At 35.6% G+C, this 23,794-nt stretch overlaps 1 protein-coding gene across 4 annotated transcripts in view; it reads right to left on the bottom strand.

Moving 5' to 3' along the window:
- Window positions 1-23,794, bottom strand: part of USP47 (ubiquitin specific peptidase 47) — a 54,145-nt gene that overhangs the window by 29,447 nt on the left and 904 nt on the right. For 2 of the 4 annotated variants that reach the window (XM_074884904.1, XM_074884903.1), the window contains 8 exons: window positions 10,647-10,706; window positions 7,341-7,544; window positions 6,338-6,454; window positions 5,082-5,220; window positions 3,357-3,453; window positions 2,667-2,812; window positions 1,778-1,857; window positions 806-955 (listed from right to left, as the gene is read on the bottom strand). In XM_074884904.1, coding sequence (XP_074741005.1) covers window positions 806-955; window positions 1,778-1,857; window positions 2,667-2,812; window positions 3,357-3,453; window positions 5,082-5,220; window positions 6,338-6,454; window positions 7,341-7,544; window positions 10,647-10,706 — 993 coding nt within the window. Of the gene's footprint in view, window positions 1-805; window positions 956-1,777; window positions 1,858-2,666; window positions 2,813-3,356; window positions 3,454-5,081; window positions 5,221-6,337; window positions 6,455-7,340; window positions 7,545-10,646; window positions 10,707-23,794 lie in introns of those variants that run through there. The other 2 variants (XM_074884902.1, XM_074884905.1) reach the window with 2 other exon arrangements.

Here is a 23,794-nt window from a genome sequence, read left to right as displayed (position 1 = left end):
CTTTATGTATAATAATCCTGATAAGCCAATTACACAACAAATGTTTGTTTAAAATAACCTTTACTGAAAGACTTGTTTGATTTATTCTTTTTTTTTCCTCATAACTTCATCCATAGTACAGGTATTTTAAGCCACAAGAGTGGTATTTCACAGTTTGTAATCACTTCTTTGCAGGGGGGTGGAAAAAAATAGAACAGAAAAAAACTTCCACAGATTTACCAAGCAATATATATGCTTGCCAACATCAGTAATGTTGGAGCAAAAGTGACCAAGAACACTGATGTACGATAGGACTTTTTATCATTAAATTGCTTGTTAAAAGCATATGGTATTTCAGAAGTGAACTTTAAAAAGCACAGCAACAACATGGCAATTAAACTAAAAATTTCTTTCACTAAGCTTTTCAACAACGCTATGAAAATTTAGCAGATGTGCCAATAAAGAGAACAACCAAAATAAAACTTAGTGATCTCATAAAAATATCTCAAGTAAATGCTGAAGTTTTTATCAGGAAGAAAATAATTGATTACTGCAGCCCTAAGGCAATAAAGTTGCATTTCCCCTCCCCTTATAACATGCACCAGTAGGACTCATTGAAGGGCAAAAGAAAAAAAACAGAACAAAAAATAAACCAAAAAGCCAAAAAAAATCTTCTAGAACTTGCTAGCTGGTTCACTGCACAAAGACGAACACCCCAAGATGGAGTATCTAGGATGATACTTACCACGTAACAAATTATACCACTGTCGCATTATGTATTCTATGTGTGTATGGATGCACTATTAGTCAGCATAATAGTACACACCACGCTAGCAAATGCCTGGTTGGAGCCATACGGCCGGATGACCAAAGGAATATCCAGGTAAGTGTCAATTCTCCAACCTTCATAGCCGCATTCTAGACATCTTACATAGTCCTTCAGTTTGCCTTGATACAGTTGATTTATGAGGTCAGCCTGAAACAGATATTCAACAGAGCTTTAAACAGTTGAAACAGAACGTATTTCCACTCTTCAGTTTTACAAGAAAATGCCTTTTTTAGTTAAGTCTTAATTGTACAGCTACACATTTAGAATACCATTCCCAGCAGGACATCCATCTCTTGATTTCTTGTTTTCCCCTGCCCCACCACTGCACAAAAAAAGGTATCAAATGAGCTTCTCAAACCACATTGTATAGGCTTCACAGTGTATTTTACAGTCACGTCTTAAGACTGACTACAAAACTACCAAAACTGAAGTTTATGATTTAAAAACAAGCCTGATTGTGCAGACATTGTTAACAGATTGATGCTGCAGTCCTTCCTTGTCTCCAGAGGTAGGTGCAGAAAGATAAAGCGAGTATTTGCCAATCTACAAATCTGAAGATTGGCCTACAACAGTTGGCCACTTACCAGAATGTAGCATGTATTATGAATATATCCCTAACCTTCTCCTACATCAGAATAGCAGGCAAGAGCCAGCAACGCAGCCTAATAAATACAGTGAGGAAGCTACCACACGAGTTACACAATTACTTTCTGTGCTTCAAAAAAAGACCAAGTATCCAGAGTTCTGAATATTTGACTTTTAATTGGGGGAGGAAAACATAAGTAACACACTCCTGAAATTCACACATTACAGTAGAAACTATTGCATCAAACAGGAAAACTGGCAACTATTGCAGACTTTCAATGACCTGGGATTTAGAATTCAGTTAATGTTTTCCACAATCATTCTTAACAAAACCCTACAACACCACACCGCTGAAAGAACGGAAGAAAGTTTTTATATGCTTACCTGTTCTGTTTGCTTCCATTTCTGCTCCAGAGCATCAAACATGACTCTACAAAGCTCCTGTACATCATGTTGCTGCCATGCTGTTAGAAATTGAAATTAATTTTAATTAAAACATGGGATGTTATTAGCTCCAATGCTAACTCTAGCCTGAGAATAATATCCAAAAATCTACCAATTTGTTTAAGTCTGGACCTGTTATTTACCAAACTATTCACTATTGGGCCAGTGTTCAATTCCACAAGCAGCTGTCTCCCAAGTTAAGTTAGAAAAGTACTCAGCCAGCTTGCTCACAATGATTATGCATAAACAAGAACTGTGTACATAAGGAAGAATATGTAATACAGAAATGCTAATATGCACTGTTATAAAATAACCTAGTTCTGACATATTTCCCCCTTTGCACTGATTCTCTAAAACTCAATTTTCAACTCCTTATCATCATGTGATTACTCCATGGAAAAATTAGCAGGTTATGCAGCAAAATTACACCATATAAGCATCAAAAAGAAATACAGTGTTTGATTTTACATAATTTTCTGTATTGCTTTCTACTTAAGTAAAACATGTGCATTTAACATTTGTGATTCAAAAACAGATGCAAGTTCCTCATAGAGCTACTTCTTTAGAAGCAATTAACAACCACAATGATAGCTTAATCACAAAAATATAATGCTTTTTACTTTAAACAGTTTAAAACTCACAATTTCTTTAAAAATCAAACACCCACAACAACAAAGTATCCATGTAGGCTATTTTGTTTCCACTGAAATCAAGTGGATTATAACAATAATTTTTAATTATTCTGGTATTTTTCCCTATCAACAGCAGTTTAGGTCCCTAACAGGCAGCTGCTGAAGCAAATCACACAAACTTAATAGCCGCATATTACCCTCACTACTGTCCCATCCAAAACTGCGTGTCACGTCTGTTGTTTCAATTGCTCTTTTTTTGCTGGTCTGCAGTAAAACAAACAGTCTTTGAAGCTGGTAGGGGATACTCGTCACAGGATCCTCTTCAGATTCTTCAAATTCCCATCTATACACAACACAAGATATTTGACAATTAAAAATGCTTTGAAAACATTACTCAAAAAGGCATTTAAATCAGCATTTATTACATTTCAAGAGGTCTGCCAGATTAGAGGTTAACTGAAGCTCTGTTTCTTCGGAAAAGTAAAATGAAATTGCTTTCCACTTCTGCAGTAAATGACAAGTAAAGAATAAATGACAACTTATTCTTTAAATGTACAAATCTAACAAACAAAATAATGCTGAAGCCATTCACTGCACAAATACAGACATGAACTGCAATTAGTATCAAACTTAATTTCAAGTTTGATATTTTCAAGATGGGGCAAATTCTTTAAAAAGCTTGTCCATGCCACAACCAATAAAGTATTAGTATTTTACTAAAATCTGAAGCTTTTAAGCAGATATAATTTATAAGCCTATCCAACTTGACTTCAAATACGCTTTTCAGTATCCAAACAAGGAAATTTTGACAGGAGGAATTCAAAAGGGTTTCCTACCAATATATACCAGCACAAATTTAAAACCAGGTTTTGATTCTACATACTCACTTATATAATGCATTTCTAAATTCAGGAGTCATGAAAAGTGTTTGTAGAAGGCTGTTCAAGTAGCAAGTCATTGCTTGATTTACTAGCCCCACATAACCTAAAAATACAAGAATAATAGATGGAAATAACGCAAAAAGATGGGAAATCATTTAAAGAGTTAAAACATTTGACAAGAAAACAATTCTGTAATAATGTTTAAGAACTGTATCCCACTGTTGTCATTTATTGTTATTTACACTGTAAAACCTGAGGGAAAGTTATAATGGCTCATTTCTGAGAGCAATAGATGTAACAGTTTACACAACAGAATTAGTTTCCCTGAATGACACAAAGCTATTTTAGTAATTTGTAAATTGTTTTGCAATAACGACCAATATTTCATGTTGAATATTGCACCAATGGGGATGTAGGTAACAATATTTTAATAGTAGATTTAAACACTTTACTGAAAAAAATAGAGTTTAAGAAACAATTGTGTACTAGGTTACTTATTGCCTGATGTCAAGTAAAAGTATCCTAGTTATAATGTAAATAGAATTTTATCTGCATTGGTTTGTAATATAATTTCAGAAGTATAAATAAAAAACCCCTAGTGCCCACACACATGTATCCTCTAAAACCTTCTCCCATAATAACCAATTAAAACAACTACTAAATATCAGTGTCATTTTTATTAGCTAAGGGAATTATTTACTTATATTCATCTTACCATAATTTTAAAATTTTCTCCAAAATATACAATACTAACAATATAACTAAGCAGCATATACTGTAGCACAGTGTAATAAAGAAATTAAATATGCGCATTTATATTCTGAAGCTCTTAGTATTTTTAAAACAATAAATCTCAGTTCTATACTAGCAATGCAAAGCCAGCTACCCCGTGCAAAACGCAGGCATTTTCTGCAAAGAGACTGAGTTAAAAATGTGTATTTTATTTCTCTACTCTATACAGGTCATCTTTTCCATTATATTAAATGAAAAAAGGTATGTGGCAGGAAAACTTTGTCTCTCAAAAAAATCCTGAACACGCACGAATTGGTGCAATATGAATGTCATCTTTGTCTGCTCACAAATTCAGTGTCAGGAGTTTGTCTCATTACTGACCTGTGACTTGCTGTCTCCTCCTGCCCCCCTGCACAAGGCGGCACCCAGCACCCCCCCCGGGATGTGCCCTGGCACCGCGTGCGAGGCAGAGCTGCCCTTCACTCCCAGAGGGAGTCTCCACTCACTGGTGGGCAGCCGGGCAGCAGAGGATGAGCCTCCTGCGGAATCACGGGGCAGGCAGAGAATCTGCAACCAGTGGCTACAGTAGGAAGACTTCAGTTAACACGCAGAGTGAAGAGATTTGGCAACAGCCCCTCTATAACAGAGTATCAAGTACTCATTAAGCTGTGAGTGAAGACACAGCTTGAGGTGAATACTTTTTGGTGGTACAATCTGACTACTCAGCTAGGGACACAGCAGCAGATTAAAACTGAAAAGGAGGGCCCCTGACAGAGTGTCTGAATTGCACTGTCCCAAGTAAGGAGAGGATGGGATACAGCTCTTCTGTTCCTGAAGTGATGTGAGAATATTGTAGAAAACATGATGGTAAGTGTAGTAGTAATGTGGGGTTTTTTTAAATAAATTGCAATTTATTCCAAAGATCTTGAAGCGCTGCTATTTGAAATGTGCTAAAATAATTACAAATTAGCATTGCCTTTACAAGAGAGAACACTATACCTGTCTCCGATTTGCTCAGGACTGAAGAATAAGAATAGCTTTGACTGACATAGTCATTGGTACAGCCAACAGAGCCTTCTCTTGGAAGAGGGCCTATAAATCTGTCTTGCACACTGTCATCTGTTGTACCCGACTCCTCCTGAAAAGATAAATACACTGATTTTATGCAAAAAATAGACAACAAATTTTTACTGAAACACCTACAAGTTTTACTTTTTTCCTCTCATGGCTAAGAAATCAATTTTGCTAAGTGTATCACACACATTTTAAAAAATTGCAGATATACAGTTGCTTGTGTAACTTTAATTCTGCCCTCCAAATTCTCAACCCCTTGAGAAATAATTCTTTGCATTAGTGGAAGCAACTGCCCTTTAGAATACTGTATAATCAGATACAGTACTATAATGCATACAACAACCAAGTCTGCAATTTAGCAACTCCTATATCTCAAGTTTTCTGCAGTGAAATACAGAATTTTTTTTCCAGAGATAATAACTACAATGCAGTATTATTTCAGAATCACCTTCAAATTCTGATCTTGTGCACAATTATTTAAACATCAGGTTTTCTTCCCCTTTACAGATAATCATGTCCACAACAAAGGCTAGGTAGGCCAGCATTATGCTGTCATGACAGCTGAGTAATAAATCTTAATATATCACTAGTCTATCAGATCCCTGATTTAAATAAACTGCAGCTGTGTTTATCTTTCACTGCATCGTGTATGTGAGAAATAAGAAATATCAAATATTTTGTTATGGCAGACAGTAACTCTTCTTTTATATATTTATTTTTTCCTTGAAGGTAAATTTGGAAGCAGGTAACTGCTTTTGATATAGGACTGCTGTTTCTGAGAATTCTATCAGAGCGGCCTCATATTGCTTTCAAACACTCAGAGGAAAAGGATTGGGTATATGATTAAACCTGTATTATTAAGACTTATCTCAAAGCATGTCAAAGATTAATTAATTATATAACCTTAGAAAATTACTCACAGCAAAGCATTACATAATATTTGTCAGACATGAATAAACAGTGACAGCAAATCACCACTAATGGAATTGGTCCTACTCAGGAGAAACCTAGTAGTGTAAAATAGAAGACTAAAAGTCTGTTGAGAAGGTTCCTGAAGAAGCTTACTGCATGAAATATACAGCCCAGCTTTATTTTATTTTCTGATCTCACAACAGCAATACACAGAATATACATCTCTCTCCCCACAACACTATAGCTTGTGTAGTGAAGATTTTACTTACTGGCATTATATGAGGCTGCTCACCATCTTTGTCTGTCAAATGCAGAAAGTTCTTCTTCCCTGGCTCAAAGCCAGCATCAAGAATAGTTTTGTCACTCTTCTGATCTATTGGAGTCTGCTAAAAAAACAACCAAACACTTTTTTTAAAAAACAATCTATACACAATTAACAGATTCCAAGTACATTGCTTGAAGTAGCTTCTGACACACTAAGATGAATTGAAAGTAATTATCCATATAAACAAAATATACTCATCAATAATACTGAAAGAACCTGGGAACAGTTTAAGAAACAGTGTACATTAAGTATTACAGTACAGTTGAATCGTTAGAAGTTGGTTAATGTACTCAGGAGTCAAGACACTGGTCTGCAATTTTCTTGCAGAACATCAAACCATCTAGTATCCTATATAGCTTGCATACACTTTTTTTTTTAAAGTTAAAAAAGAATTTTAGCAAGCATAAACATGACCTGAAATAAGCTAAGGTCTATTTCTTACGGAATCCTACAAAGTTTACTAGGTGCATCTATAGAAATCATATTAACTAAACCCAACATCAATTCACAATAAAGCACAGAAGTAATAATAATTTTTTGTATATAATAAATTCAAATAGGTATAAGAAACATGAAAACTGACTACACAACATGCTTCTGTTGAGAAGAAAACACTTCTCAAACAGGACCACAGGAAACAAGAAGAGATTAATTATCATGGGTATTATTAAAAATACATATTGGTAATGAAAACTAGCATTACATCTGAATGATCATATTAGTTTGTTTACTGATTAAACACATATACCAATTAAGAGCATATTTTGAGACTAAAATGCAGATACAATACAGCTAAGTTAAAATAGTGGTGTCAGTCTGCCCTGGTGCACTATCACAAATTTTTACAGGAATCAAATGAGCACTACACAATACACATAAGACTTTTCTGTAATGTGAAGATTTAAATGTTTGCTATCAAGATGAAATAAAAAGCACTTTTTCCATACCGTATCAGTTACATTATCTCCATTTCCCCACATTAAATCAAAAGTTCCGTTCACGTAGCCCACTTTTGAAGCCACATCTTCAAACAGCCTTTTAAGTGGTGTGGAAGCTGGCAAGTTCAAGGTAACACGCTCGTTTACTGTCTTGGAATTTGTGGTATCTTGTATTATACACAGCACCCTGGGTTCCTCAGCAGCACTTTCCACCTGAAATGACAGCAGGCAACAATTCATGAGTAAAAAGTTAAGAACATTTGAATTGAATTGAAAAATCAAAACAAGACTTCATCAATAAAATGTAGTATACTTTTGCAAACTAAGGATCCTAAAACTGGGCTTTATTTTTGACAATAGGTAAAAGAAAATTAAGAACCTTTCAGTTTTGGAAAACTTATGTAAAAGCAAGCTCCATTTTTATAGAACAAGGAATTTGTATGGGTGGATCACTGTGTAGAGAGATAAACTGCTTGAGTTCTGCACTGAACTTCAGCCAGTAAGCAGATAGAAGACAGCTTCAAATCAGGAACAGACTTTCAAATCATCACTTCAAGCTCATATTTTGCTTTGACATGATCATAAATTCTGCTGAGGTAGAATTATACATTTTGTGACTTTTAGGAATGCAACCCAGAAGATCTGCAAGCTTCCAAATAATCTTGGAAGCTTACCATTAAAAAAAGTTTCATAATCAAGCCACCAACTTTCTTCTACTACATCCACTGCTGCGTGAGTTACAAGAGAAATTCTTCTGCCTGAACAGAGTAAGAAAGCGAGCACTGCCAAATGGCTACTAGGCAAAGTAAATAGATTTTAAACAGCAACTTCAATATATCTGAAATGGGAAAAGTAATGATCTTGAATGATGGTGGCAATGGAATAGGGATAAATTTTTACAGACCCAGGTAAGCCAAGAAAATGGCATCTTCCCAACCCTTTTCAACACTGAAAACCCAGGAAGTCAAAGATCTAAGCACAATCAATTAATTCTGTCAATAATCCAAAGTCGTACAACAATAAGGAACAACTAATATTTAAATACAGGTCACACAAGAACACATCAGGTCAGTAAAAGGAATAATTAGTCCCCAAGGACTCAGGCTTTTTAACTTATAACACATAGAAAGCATTAGCAATGCACATCAGAGCACCCAAATTTCAGTCCATGGCTAAAGGGCAAATCACCTAAACAGGCAAAAAGATACATGCACTACTATCATGATTTTAGTGGATAAAAACATTAATAAATATTAAGAACTGTGTTCATGCTAGAACTGTCAGCCATGTCATAAGCATCTTCTAGAGAATAAAGAACTACAAAGAATATTTAAACAACTTCAGCATCCCTTGTATTTCTACATAACCAGCCTCGCAACACAGATGACCATCGCCAAAGTGGTACAGCCCCTTATGAAAGCTCTTACATCACCGACCTCTCAAAAAGGAAAGAAATCAGCTTCAGGATCAGCTGACAAGTCTTCACACAACTATAAAATAGAATGTTTGCTGACTGCAGCGCCTATTCCTATAACCATCAGAAAAAAGTTGTCAAGAGAAAGACAAATAACACACACATCCACCCCCCCAATCCATTATTACGTTCATTTGCTTTAGACTGTGATTTTTCTTAGGGCTTTAAAGTCCAGTTTCTCTATGTTTATCAAATGTTATGTCCTGTGTGAAAATCTTCATTAACTACATGCTCAGAAAGACTCAAGGCACCATTTCCAACAAATCTGCAACACTCCATCTTCATACATTTAATCTTTAATGGAGAATTTTATGTTTATGAACTACTTTTCAAGACAACAGACAAATTATTCCTGAAACATTAACCACACAATAAGAAGAAAACACAATTTAGAAGTCAGAGTAATTTTGACATATATCATTCACTTTCATCCACAGCACCTACAGACACACAGAGCTGTACTTGAGAAACTAAAATTAAATTTCACCAGTGATTACTTCTCCTGGGTTCTTTCCTTTACATCTCCCACCACAGCTTCATTCTTCAATTTTTAATTTTTTTTTTTTTTCTCTAAACAACAAGCACACAATCTGCCTCTTTCATTGTGCGGTTACAAAATAGAAGATGAAGCTTGTTCAGTGGTCTACTTTCTTGATTTTTGTGGAGAAGATGAGCAGCAGCTAAAACCCAAACTCATAAGATCAACCTATGCTTACAACCCAGACTCCCCAGCAATGGTAGAAGCTTGCTCAGGGTGGAAGCCCACTCTCCTCTATAGAACAGTGCAGAGAGGTTAAGAGGCATTTGCTACTACTCATACAGCTTCATCTTGGAAAATGTAAATTAATTCAGATTTAATGATTCCCACAGTAATTTTGTACTAATCCTGCAACTTGACTTGCCACTATACCTGAACATGTCAGGAACAGAATTTCTCCACTGGAGACTCAACTCCTTGTTGTCCTACTGACTTTACGTAACCAAGACCTTAACTCCCCTCCACTCTGCAAAAGACACTTATAAATTCAACTCCTCGTACTCACACTTTCTCCACTACCTTTGATAGCAAATCATGTGTGACTTATATTGGAGTTACTACTGAAAATAATTAGACACACAGTATCTGATGGGTAGAAATAACATTAAGCGAACAAATTATAGAAGATTACAGAAGATTTGCTGGTTGGGTTGCTGGATGTTCCACGTCAGACAAATCCTCTCTTCCTTGTTCACAGATGTAATTCTGACAGACTGAACTGGTTTAACTCAGCGTTAGTATAGCAAAGGGTATTAAGCCATCATTCACGCTGCCACCGCTTCAGGTTGTTCACAGTAAATAGATAAAGCAAAAATAACCTCAGTCCAACTCTATTCATGGCAAGCATTCACATATACCATCTGAACTAGCAGGCAACAGTGCAAACATCTTGTTTGTAGCTACTTTACTAAAAAAATAGTGTAAAAGACAATACTGGCCAGTGACAGGCCTCAACTATTTTGACAGGCTGTTATCAAACTGAGTCCACAAAGTAAACACAAATCTTAATTTTCATCATTACATCATCTGATATATTATGACAGCTACACAATTCCATTTTTTTTAATGAAAAGCTAGAGGGCCAAACACTCACACGCCAGTGTAAAAGCATATAAACACATACTTAATTTGAAGCTTCTACTGTTAAGACTGCATTTAATACATATATCATTTTTATATTCAAGAACATGCACAAAAAATTCTATAGCTCATGCTCATGTTAAGAAATAAACAAAAGCTACACCATCATGCTGTTACTATGTATTTTGGTTATCATTTTATAAAGTTTATTTCATCTGTCTACCTGTGCAAATTTCTTCTTCATTTCAGCAAAGATACTTTGTCTGCAACTCCAAAACATATCCTATAGTATATAAAAACAAAATTAACAAGTCATAATCCTTTAAAATAGTAAATTGATCTTTTCTTTTGCATAAAGTCAGTTTTATAGTGTAAGTAAAATATTATTACCAAGCTCCAAACCACCATTCACAGAGTAACTTTAAAAGGAATAGCCTCCATATATTCTAACAGGAAGTTCAGTGCACACTATTTTAACACATAAATCACTGGAGCAGTGTTACATAAAACATTAGTTAAGCTGTAATACACAACAGACTACATTTCATAAAGTAAAAAAAAGAAGGAAGTGTATAAGGAAATGTAAACAACAATTCAAAATACAAATTCATACTAACAAATTCCTTCATTCTATTAAAAAAGCCCTCCAGACATCGGTAAATGTTTTACCTTAAGTGGCTCAAGTGAAAGATTAGAATATAACCCTGTAATTCAGTTTATTACTGCATTTATAAATTATGAAGCTATCCAGTTCCATACAAAAACTGTTCCTTCATGCCTGAATTATTTCCCCTAGGAAAGTTTTTATTAATATGAACCCATTTTGAAGTACACAGCTGAAGGTAATAAAGAGATTAAGTGACTGATTTCTTATTCCTAACACTCTTAAAGAAAGCCTACCTTAGTATCTCTGTTGTACCATCAAAAATGCTACAATAAACATTGCCTGTACAAAACTGTTTTCTGACTACGGACAAACAGCAAATCCACTAGTTTCTCAATCTGAACCATTACACTTTGTATTTTTCCAGAAAGGAAAAACAGGAAGTGAGAATGAAGATGCTAATAACATCACTCCACTTTTCCAGATTTCTTCAACTGCGCCCTCAGTCAAGATTATCAAAACATAAAATACTGACATAATCTTCACTGACGTGCCCTATTTGCCCCACCAAATGACCTACAAACAAAGCCCAAATCAGACCACTGTATTTAACTTCTCAGCAGGATGACACATAAGGCAAGATTTCTTTCTTTGCATACGGAGAACTGAAGTTCCAGTTTTGAAGTTTTAATAATCCAAGACTAGTAACTGTATCTAGTAATTGTTTTCTTTACACACCTGTTTGTAATTTCAGATTTGACAGAGGTTTTAAAAATTTAAAAAAAAACAAAACAGAAAACAATCACCACCACAATATAAATTGTGCCAAAGACTTAAGTCTTCCAACTTTCCTCCTAATCAGTGTCTCCAAAGAGCCCTTACTTTAGCCTGAATTCCTTCTCTCCAAAGACAGGCAAATTAAATCCAGTATACACAGGGGCATGTGTAATTTTCTAGGGTGCTATTTTACCTGGTGTGTGCAGTGGAGGGTGGAAGGAGAGGACAGACTCCAGGCCTCACCCAAATTGGACAGACATATTTACAGGTTGCTTCTTTTATAAAAATGCTCTTATAGTGAGTGGGTCCTTAGCTTCTGATCTCTCAGTAAAGGACTGATGGAAGACTTGAAATTTAGAGTTATTTCACTCTAAACAACTTCTGAATGGCAGAAGTTGATTTTTCAATATTCCACGTAACACAAACAAATCAAATTTACAAATTACACTTTCATATGATGTTCAGGAATTTTAGGAGTAACTAAGAGCCTTCAGCTGCTCTGACAAGACAAATCACAAAAATCACACAGATATGTCAATCCTTCAAATGCAGCATTCCCTACTTTTCAATTCAAGCATTCACTCCACCGCTCTGAATATACTTTATAATAATCACTAGTTCAATTCCACATTTCACAGAAAAGCTCATTCCACCACAAAAATTTATGCTTTAAAGCACAATTAAGAGATTGTACTTTACATAAAGTTGCCTAAATTTTACCCTGATAGAGATGACTCTGGAATTCACCAAACCCAATAATTACACCTCACAAAACAGATGAGCATATTAACTACGTAGTTCAAGGGTTTCAAACGAATATACACATGGTATTCACAAGTACGTACAAAAATAGCCTACTGCCTTTTCCTCAGAAGAGATAATAGCAGCTACTCAGGTAGCAAGCACATCTATTTGTACTTGTGAGAAGTCCTTAAAGCTAGATATTGCTACTTTGCCATACTATGACATAGCATGCACACCACCAGTACCTTAGTAAAATAAGTTGTAGACCCTCAACTGCATAAGCATCTAAAAAGGCAAATGCAAACTGCTACTTAAGGCTACAATTCAGGATACCATCCTATGATTATTTTACCACGGAAGTCTTCTCAAGCTAACATTCTGGTCAATAAATATTTGAAACTAATTTCAAATGTTAACCTTCTGAAAATATTGAAACACTGACACTTTCATCCCAAGTCACTCCCATCTTTTCCACTCTTGCATTTCTAGAAAGGACATGACATTCTCAAACCTGCACGTAGAAGGTTTCTCACTGTGTATTAGACCAGACTTACAAAAGACTCTTTATAATACAAACATGCAATCAAGACACAGGTATGACACTGCTGGACATTCTAGAGTGTCATTCTACATAAGCATTTATGCATGTACCTTTCTAAAAAATATTTTTACATGAAGATCTGCATCTGTAAATTGCAGCACATAAAGCATATTGTTCCAGTGAAGTAATTCAGGCTGTAATTCTGTATATCCTAACAAAGCAAGCATTGTTGTTAAGTATCATCTGCAAGACAGAGACATTAGCTTTGACCATATAGGTTCCATATTTGTTGAAAACAGAAGAACAAAAAACAGTTAGTGTTACCAGGTCTGTCAAAACAATATTCAAATGCAAAACTCTAGTGGTTTTAACACTCCATTTAGATGTGGCTTGCTATTTTCCAGCTCTGAATTGCCGAGTTAATTAAAATTCTATAGCAGCATTTTACTAACCTTATGAGGACAAACCAATACAAACATATTTTATTTTTCAAATGACAGAAGATTCTCCCAAGACTTTAACTCCTGCTTCACTTCTTTTATAAAATTATTTTCAGAGATTGAAAGTGAAACCTAAAGCTAAGCTTAAGCTTTATGTAGATTTTACCCAACGTTTCCAAATTCCAATATTTCCAACAGGCAAAAACATTGACAAGCATGAATCAGTAAGTAAAATCACAAGTTTCAGGTTAAGAGTTTAAATAACAGATGTGTGAAGTTTAACTGCCAAGTAAAATTAATGGCCTATTGAGACTTAAAATGATCACCAGTAGAGAAGCTCCTACATGTCCACACCCTATAAATAATTCTCACAGATCACTGCAATACAGAGGAAAGGCAAAGAGATCAGTAGCAAGTGGCAATGGCAGACATCACCCTTACATTCACGAAATGACTTGAATGATTAAGCCTAAGAAAGCAATTCTCAAACTTCATGTATCTTCAGCAACTTAAGACTACTGTATGAAATGCACACAAGAGACTACTGCCTATCACATTACTGCTGGTCAAACTTTGGGGGGTACATTCCAAGTCTGTGTAACTGATTTGGCACACATGTCCAACAATTTAAGGTATAAAGTGAAATTTGGTAGTTTCATTCACAAAAAAATAGTCTGCTCTTGTACCTTTTACTTCTAAAGTATCATCACATAGAAACATTCAGACATTAATTACAGTTCAACTGAACAGAAATTTGTTTCAACTCCCAGGAATTACAAATTGCTATCAAATCAGCTCCTTGAGAAACCACAATGATATTTCTGGAATTCCTTCATCTATTCCAAGAGATTCAACCCATTAAACACCACACTAGATACATGCTGCCATCACTGCATTCTGCACAAAACATGAGGGCCAAAGACCTGTCAAATATACAGCCAGCAAGGGGAGAATAATCAGAGTACACTAGGTTACCACCTCCACTCTAAAAAACTCTTTACCCCATGCATTTTGAACTACAGACTTCAGCGAGTCCTTAAGCCCACAACTCCCTTCTCCAACTGGGCTAGTCACACTCCATGCTTTTTCCCAGGCCAAAGACCTTTTTACAGAGGCCAACTTCCCTCATACAGCCAGGTGAGCAGGTCACTCCCCTGGGAAGTAAACAAGGGGTGATAAAGGTCCTTGGAAGGCACAAAGCATTGAGCGGGTGGTCTCCATTGCCCTGGACACTGCTGTAGTTACTCATCTACTGAAGAAAAAAGAAATCAGACTCACATCTGGCATTCTTCTTGAGGCAAGAAGCAACTTCTTTTTGAAAGCTTACTAATTCTGTCAGAGCATTTTGAGTTGTTACTCAACATATGTGCCTCAGTGCAGCCTAGTCTGACTTAATGAGGGAACAGTGCACTTAGAATTCTGTTACAAATGCCGGAATCAAAACATACCTTACAAAAAAGTATTTTCTAGTACACTTACAGCAAAGTGAATACACTTTTTTTTTAAGCACTGATCCCAGGATGTCTCAATAAACAGAATCATTTTGAGCTGTTAACTTGATATATCTTGTGTTGGAATGTTTCCTGAGGCAAAATAATTCTGAACAACCTTTAGACACAATCATTTAATTTTGAATCTGACTGACTTTGTGGTATCAGATTTTTGAGTACCTGAATAACATACTTTATCCTCAACTTCAAATTCTTCATTGTATCTGGAGAGACTTCAGGCAAAATCCAACAACTGTGCTTTGAAGCTAGTGAAACTAAATAGAGGTTCTCTGTCCCATTACTAGTTAATGAGGAAAAAACACTTCACACTGAGGCTAAAATACCATCCACAGACAACAATATATACCCTGACACTGACCACTTTACTAATTACTGAACCTTGTCTCCCTTTTCTTTTTGTGGGATGTGATATCAAGGATTCAAAGACTAATAAGAACATACCCATCTATTTTGGAAACTCAACATGTAAGACTTTGATGAATTTACAGTTCACTAATAACACTTCACACATACACAGCAGCCAAAAAACTTTGAACACAGCACTGGTTCAGTTATACAGGTAGTTAAGGAGTGAATAGCTGTAACTGCTGCCACGAGAAGCAGTCTTGCTCCCACCTGCTTATTTCCACACCCACACTGTCCCCTTTCTCGTGCTGGTACAAATGGTCATGCAGCTATATGCTGAGTAGGCTCAGATAGCTAATCTTTCTTAAAATTAATCACTTCTGGTTGGTTTTTCAGTGGGCTAGCTTTAACCTCAGTCAGCCCTCTAGCTTCACAACAGAATCCTAACTCTCCTGGAAAAGGACTGAGTGATGTAACAGTGCCAGCAGAGAAGTAGCATTTTAAATGCATGTATTGTATGTAGTAGTACTTAAATTACTAAATACCAACACCACCTGCATATACTAAAAGTTTCTTTGGTATCCTGAAAGACTGAAGTGATGAAATGACACCCTCCATCCTTAGGTATGAGTCCCTGTAAAAGTCAGTGCTGCTCAGAGGACAGAGGAGTGACTTCCCCTTCTATCTAGAAGAGCAGAAAGTGTTGTTACTGTAGCAATCCTATTGCTTTCACCCTCATGACATGCTCACTCTGTTTTCCAGCCTGCTGTACATACAGGGTAACTGCTGGAGATCATGGAAGACTGGGGCCATACTGAGACTAATGGCCCTGGCTACGTGAACCTAAGAATGCTTTCCTATAGTGGATGACCCAATGCAAAAAGGAGAAGAGGTACAAAATAAAATTCTGTAGCAAGGCCTCTGTGATCTTGTTCCTTTTGGAAAAAGGGATACATGTTTTACTCTCCCCTCTGCCTCATGTAGATTATGGATTTTTTTTTTCCAAAGACCACCTCCCCAGAAATGTTTCTCTAGTAACAAAATTTTAATTAAACAAAAATGTTTGCCACCTCACTGAAACAGACCTGCATGCCAGCTCTTAAGTGTCACTCCTGTAAAATGCATATGGATAAATTATTTTTATAACACATACACACTTCAAAACCTAATACTTCCAACTTTCTAAACATGTCCAAAAATAACACTATGCCTCAAAAGAGTATGTTATGAGGCTAGGGTTTACCTTTGAGAGTTTGTTCCTACTATTGTGGATTACTAGGTCATTTGTAAAAAGCATTTATAAAAGCCTAGAAATGACAACCAGAAACAGTTGGTATAGGGTCAGAGATGGGTACATGTACCCAGGGTGTTCAAAAGACTATAGAAAAGGATACATCGGCAGAGGCATGCATCTGGGGACAGCTGAACTAGAAATCAACACATTTACTTTTCGGTTCTACAGAGCCTATTTTCCATCCAAGTACCATATTTCAAAAGACTTTAAATATGTCTTGCTTAAGAATGTCTTGAAAAACCAGTCTTCTTATGCTTAACTCATAATGGTCTTTTAAATATAGTAAATGAAGGTGATTCAAGGTAAATTACTTAACTTAAAAATCAAACGTAGCAACTGTCAATAATAAAAGAGTACAAATATTTCCCGGTCATGCCTACAGATCACACAATAACTCTAACAAAGTTTCGCTTTTTATTACATTGTTATTTTAAGAAAATTATGTGGTAACAAAGAAAACATCCACAGTAGTAACAGATGAGTTTTAAAATCTAAAGTCTTCTCTTAAATTTAAAGTCTTCTCTTAACCACTGGACATTTTGTGTATTTCACTTATTTCGAAAGGTTATAATTTCAACCAATCTTTTTTTCTTTCATCCTGTGACCCTGAATTGTTTAATTTCCAAGTAACCAGACTAAAATAATTGTGATAATTAAATGTAACTGCAGTTCTCTATATTTGCAAACTATCTGCCAGCCTCTATGCATTCATTACAGTGCAAACTTTATATTCAGATCTCAAACAGCCTCATCTTTATACGGCTTCCTTTTGTTTGCATCTTCTCTCCACCTTCTTAATCACCATGCTCCTTGGTTTTCCTTCAAAAGAAAAAATCTGAAAAAAGAGGATGCAAGAACATCATGAGATGCTTACTACATTTTTATATATTAGCCTATAATCACATAATTTATTTCCTATGAAGAGTCACAGAAGCAGTGGATGTGCTTTCATACTTGCCCTCTATTCCTTTAAGTATGGAACTACCATGAACTTTATTGAAATGTTTTCCTACACTGCTAATATTCTAATGGACTTTCTGCTGGATTGAGTTACAAATGCAAGGTTAGCAAAAAAAAAAATAGAGTCCAAGCAAAAATAATAAGTTTTCTCTTTTTGGACAATTTTGAAATGAAGGTTAATTTCACTACAAAAATCACCAACAGATATGTATGCTAAAAAATTAAACTCTTGTATGGTTAGAGATTAAAACATATGAGTACAGGGGTAATTTTTAACTCTTTAGTAACTCTCTAATTTTAAACTGTCCACCTGCTCCTGGGAAAGGATAAAGAGAAGCTGAATAGCAAGGTGGGTCAGCAGGGATTCTTTGTGTAGTTCTCCAGCAATACTGCACAGAATGAAGGATAATGCTTAAGAACATAAGCGCCCATGCAGCCTGGGCATAAACTCTATCTGCTACCACTACCACAAAGGGCTCCAGGGAGAACATCGAACTCTGAAGCACAATGTCTCCACACAAGGTACAGATATGACAGTGTATATATGAGGAAGGACCTAGATGATTTTCCCTTTACAAAAACAGATACTAATCTAAGTTTTTACAGCTGCTATTTTTTTTTCTCCTTTTCCTTCATTGGCATGATCTCAATACAATACCTACACAAATCAGTAAATGTACCTGCCTTTCATTCCTTTGGCTCCTGCAGTACTCTGCCAGACTTCTTCAAAAAACGCTATTTACATATGTTTTCAGACATTATTTACAGTGAAAACTTCCACAGTGTATCAAGTACATATCTCACACAGCTTCAAAATTAAAGCATTCACCAATCCTACAGAAATCATGCTTGCTTCCTCATGTTCCTTAAAAGACTTTCATCACGTGATTATTGAGAAGATACACCTGAACTGCAGCACAATAACCAGTTCTAAGATATCCACAGAACTGCCACTCTAAAACCAATCTGTTATCACTTCTCAGAAGCACCTAAAGCATCCTTGTGGTCACAATCTCAAAGAATTGAATCAAGTGATTTTTACCAGTTTTAGCCCTTAGCTTTTTAGAACATGGCCAATGTCCTTTTGATAAGTTACTTTATCTGCCACTGCTGTGCAAGACTGTTCCCTGAAAGCTGATTGCACGCCAAACATTGCAAAAGACAAATACTACACACTTCACAGTGGCTGTAACTGATCAAGTTGGTTATCATTTTATAAGAAGTTTACAAAACAAATTGAAGTCTTACCAGTATTTTCAATTATCAGTTCTTTAGTTACTAGCAGCATTGTTTTGAGAATATTTTGTTCAAGACAAGAAAAATTACAAAATGCTAAATAGGCAGCTCACCTGAAGGTATATCATATTAATTCTCAAAGGAATAAATTGTAAAGTATCAGGTTTAAGTGTTCACAAAAGGAATCAAAAACTTTTTCAAACTGAATAAAAAGGCTGAATATGTATATGTAATTCAATCACTCAATTTTCTAGAGACATAACTTTCACACTTAGTTTCTTACATAAAACCCAATATATCTTCAAATACAACAGAAAGAGTGGAGCTGTGACTGGATATGTAAACACCTGTACATGTTTTAGTGAATTACTGTATCAATTGTAATGTATTGGGAAAAAGGTTTAAAATAATACACATACACCCCCACCCCCCACTCCAAGTTTAATTCTGACAGGACTAAAACATGTGAGTCAGAGGTAACCCAAAGTCAAGGCACTGGTCTATTTCAGTAAGTCTCCACAAGTTTTAATTTTATATTGATATCAAAACATTCTACCAGAAAAAAGAGTTGGATAACAATGATTTTCATCAGTATTTGTGTGGTAGGACAATTCATATTTTAAAACTGTGATGCAAGGCCACATTGATCGAAATCCACAGGTACTTAAGTTACAAAAACAACAGAAAATAAAATTAGCAGACTTTATTTAAAAATGGTAGCAAACAAAACACTAGAAACTTTTTTGTTTTATACTAGTTTTTGTTGTATACTGATATCCTGAGCTCAAAAGAAAGACAACGTAGAATGTTACATTTACAGATCTTTAAAGTATTCTCTGCCTCCAGATAATTACTTCACAGAAAAAGTTCATTACTAGTTTGAGAAACAGTATGTAGCTGCACAAAAAAAAATAAGGATTATACTTACACTACTGTACTCATTTGATTTAGAAACTTTAATCACCAGTGAGTCACAAAACACTAAAGAAAATATTTCTTGTTTGTGGTAATGTTCAAAATGTATTACCATGGTAAAAACAAGCATTAAAGTGATATGTTATGCAGTTGTCAGATTATTCTACTGAGTGATAACTTTAGCTAGCAGCATTTAAAGCCTGAGGTTCCTGTACTAAGTACTACCTAAGAGGTAGTTAGTACCTCCCAGAAAAGAACTTTTCATCAGATGATCTCAAGGTGCTATTAGATAATTATCCTGACCATCTTATACTACAGATTAAATACCCAGATGTATATAGCAAGGGGAACTGAACTGTGACTAAGAAGCCCAGTGGCTGAACTAAGCAGGGAAAGATCTGGTATTCTACTCTCATGCCTTATTCACCAAATGAAATTATTACTACCTGAATGGCATTCAGAAAGCATCTGTTTGCAAGGAACAAATAACTTGGTTGAAATCTGTGTGTTTTTTCTCTGTTTCCTAAATTTGGTTTCCAGAATATCTGCTCAGTCAATGAAGCAGTCAGTTTCTCTTTCTCACAATCATACCTTTGTTTTACAACATAGAACACCAGAAGGAAAGCAGGAAAAACTGATAAATTACACAAGCTGTAACAACTTGTAGACTCTCTTAATACACAGGAATGAAAGAACGAGGATATCATCAGCATTGAAAAGACAGCATCCCTTTCCTAAACAGAATTGCAAAATATCTTAAGCAGATTCCTGCTCTTCTAATGAAGAAGTTAGAGCAATACCCATCAAGAAACATATTTTTTCAGTGCACAAGATTAAGATGGATTCATTAGTGTAGAGATGAAAAGACTCACATTAGTTAGCTGAGAAAGAATTCACACTACCGTCTTTGATTCAATGGCAGCAAGTACAAAGCATCTATATATTTATTCTGACAGGTGTACTTTGGACAGTTCATGCTGGAACATGTTGAGAAAGTATCTGCACAGCATTTATTTAATTAGTGGCACAGACACTTCAAAAACCTCATAACAGAACATACTTTTTATATACTGACCGATTCTGGGCAATATTCACTAAGTTCTGATACATCTTGATTTTCAAGAAAGGTCTTAGTAAAGTTCACTTATATTACCAGTAAACAAACATATGCATCTAACTTCCTCATCAATGTGTTGATTAGAACATTTAATTATTTTCTATTTGAGGTAGATTTGCTCAACATAAGTTTCAAGTCTACTTTTCCTCTAAGAAACACTGAAAGCCATAGAAGCTTCTAATAGCAGCATTTTCTTACTTCCATTATTACCTTGCTTATACTATTCCCCCTCCCTCCCCAGGGTTGCTCTTTTACTGGGCTAACAGGTGAAAAATTTTATGCCTAATAACAAAACAATTTTTAAAGAACATGCTTAGCATTTACTACCACGGTGCAGCAATGTCCTATATGTTACTCAATGCCTTGTATTTTATTGGATATAAAAGACAACTAAATGGAATGAATTCACACGAAGAGAGAAAATGAATTGAGGATTGGAAGGAAAAGGAACACTGAACCCCAGATCTAATGAACAGGGATTCTCAGTGCCCCCACCACAAGGAATTATTGGTCACACAACTACAGGAACAGTTGGGAAAACATCAGGCAGTGGTAGGGATGCAAGAATGAATTTACTAAATGCCTGCATAACTTGGGCAAAAATCTTAATACAAAAAGACATCCCAACACTGGGTTATTAGAAACTGCTTTAATACATCTGTTCCAAATGGAAAAGAACTTTATGTCAAAGTTATGAGCAATAGAAAATACCAAGGCCCCTATTACCTGTATTTCAGAGATGCAGCTGAACCTATACAACATCCAAAAAAAATTTTTGTAAGAGACAAATAAAAGATATTTTAAGTGCAGCAGTGAAACTACTAGTGTTTTGTATCCATGAAAACATGCTATTACTCTTTTCAAAAGCTAATGAAAAAATCCATGCAATATACTTTAATAAGAGTAATCTGAGCTCCTGTTAACATACTCAAATACATATACATACAAACTGAAGCCTTATGAACACCCAATATCCATCTTTCCATTCTTAAAACAAAGAGGCTGTTAATGTTATAGATACCTCCTACTACCATGGCATCACATAAGTTTGTAGACAAAAAACAAAATCTTTTTCCCATCCACTTCTTTAGATGATTAGTCATTCCCCACATCAGCCTAAAGCAAACAACGTTACATTTCTTCTTGCTCTTTTACACTGGAATGGCAAATAAAAAATATGGTTGTGTACTCATCTTTAGCAGACATTGGTTCACATCCAAGTTTAATCTTTGAAACAGCACAAGACAGTGAGCTACACAAGTGATACCACTCAGCCCTTTGGGAAGGGACAAAAAACATGAACTGTAATCCTTTATCCACCCCTAAAGGGCAGAACTGAAACTCCAAACGGTTGGCTGCTGATAATGGCATAATAGGAATATTTAGGAGAAAGCTGTTGAGAACTTGGAGACCTGGAGATTTCTGTTTGCCCATAACTCAGTGTTCTCTGAAATGAGACTATTAATGAATCCCAGAAGGACTTAATGTGAATGCTGTAGCATAACATTTGTTAAACTTCGCATCACTGAAATAAAAATGATATACTGGAAGACATTGGAAAAGTTGAAGATAAATTTCTATTACTACATATATATATAACCAGCTGGGCTTAACACAAATAATTAACCTGTTTTCCTCCTCAATTTGTTTTTTTTCTTATATTCTGTTCAGTTTCATTTATTTACAAAATGCATAGGAGCACAATAAAGAACTTGAGAACACTTGCTGAGAAAAAGCACCTCACACTAGAGTTAATGTACAAAGTTTGTAGATTTCGCACTGTGTGTCTAAGATATACCTATCTGTAATAACATGTATTCATCTTCCTTTACCCATACTTCTCCTCCCTAGAGATAAAAGCACTTTCAAAATCCTAGTCCAACAAGTCAGTTAAAAATACACATCTGAATCATAAGTATATTCTGAATACAAGTTTAAAGCCAACAGGGATACTATTAATACATATAACTAAAGAAACAGCTAGCTGCTTTTATTAATCATCTCGTGTGTTCCAGTTAACTACAACTAATGCCACAAGGTTTCTCCTGCCAGTCTCCTTTACTTCTACGTTTGTTTTCAAAACTAAATATTTCAGTATACTAGCTACTATGTGCTATCCCTGGTCTTATGGTTTTTGGATATATTTTTAAAACAAATATTTAAGCATACTAGCTACTGCACCCCATGCCTTGTTTGAAGTTTCTGGAGGTTTCTCTTTCCTGTGGAAAGACTTAACACAGTCCTTTAAACCTTAGGATACAAACGAGAGGCAAAGTTACCTTTGTCCTACATACATCCTGTACAACTGTACCCACAAAAATTAGTTTCTAAATTTCAGTATTAGTATTTGTTTCACAGTTCTGCTCAAGGACACCATTTAAGGATCAGCATCTCATTTGGTTAAACTCTACAAAACAGAAGTCCTTGCCTCATAAAGCTTCCCACAAGAATTTGCAATGGAATAGGTAGATGTAGCAAGCCACTGACATTTGACAAAAAACAACAGGAAGAGTTAGAGTAGTTCATCAGAACAGTAAAACTGTCAGAAAAGTTGGCTGAATACACAAGCATACCTGCTCATGAAAAAGTTTCTGCTAATTCTACTCTAAGAATAACTGTTTCTAAACATTTCACGCCATCACTCAAAGACTCCTTCCCCTGAACAGTACCGCTCTTACTTGACACGTGTCACTTGCCTATCGCTGGAGGACAGAGGCTTGGCCTTCCTCTTACACGCAGACTCTTATCTTTAGCCTATAGCCAAAAACAAACCTTCTCCCTTCCTTCTGCGGCAGAGAAGAGATGAGGGGCCCACAATAAAGGAAACTCAACCCACTGCTGAGCCGAGCCACGTTTGCTCCGGCGCCCACCGCAGACACTACCGCCC

The sequence above is a fragment of the Strix uralensis genome, chromosome 15, assembly GCF_047716275.1.
Source record: "Strix uralensis isolate ZFMK-TIS-50842 chromosome 15, bStrUra1, whole genome shotgun sequence".
Classification (NCBI taxonomy): Eukaryota; Metazoa; Chordata; class Aves; order Strigiformes; family Strigidae; genus Strix; species Strix uralensis.
Note: the sequence above shows the minus strand (reverse complement) of the source record. Positions and strands in the feature narration are given on the sequence as shown.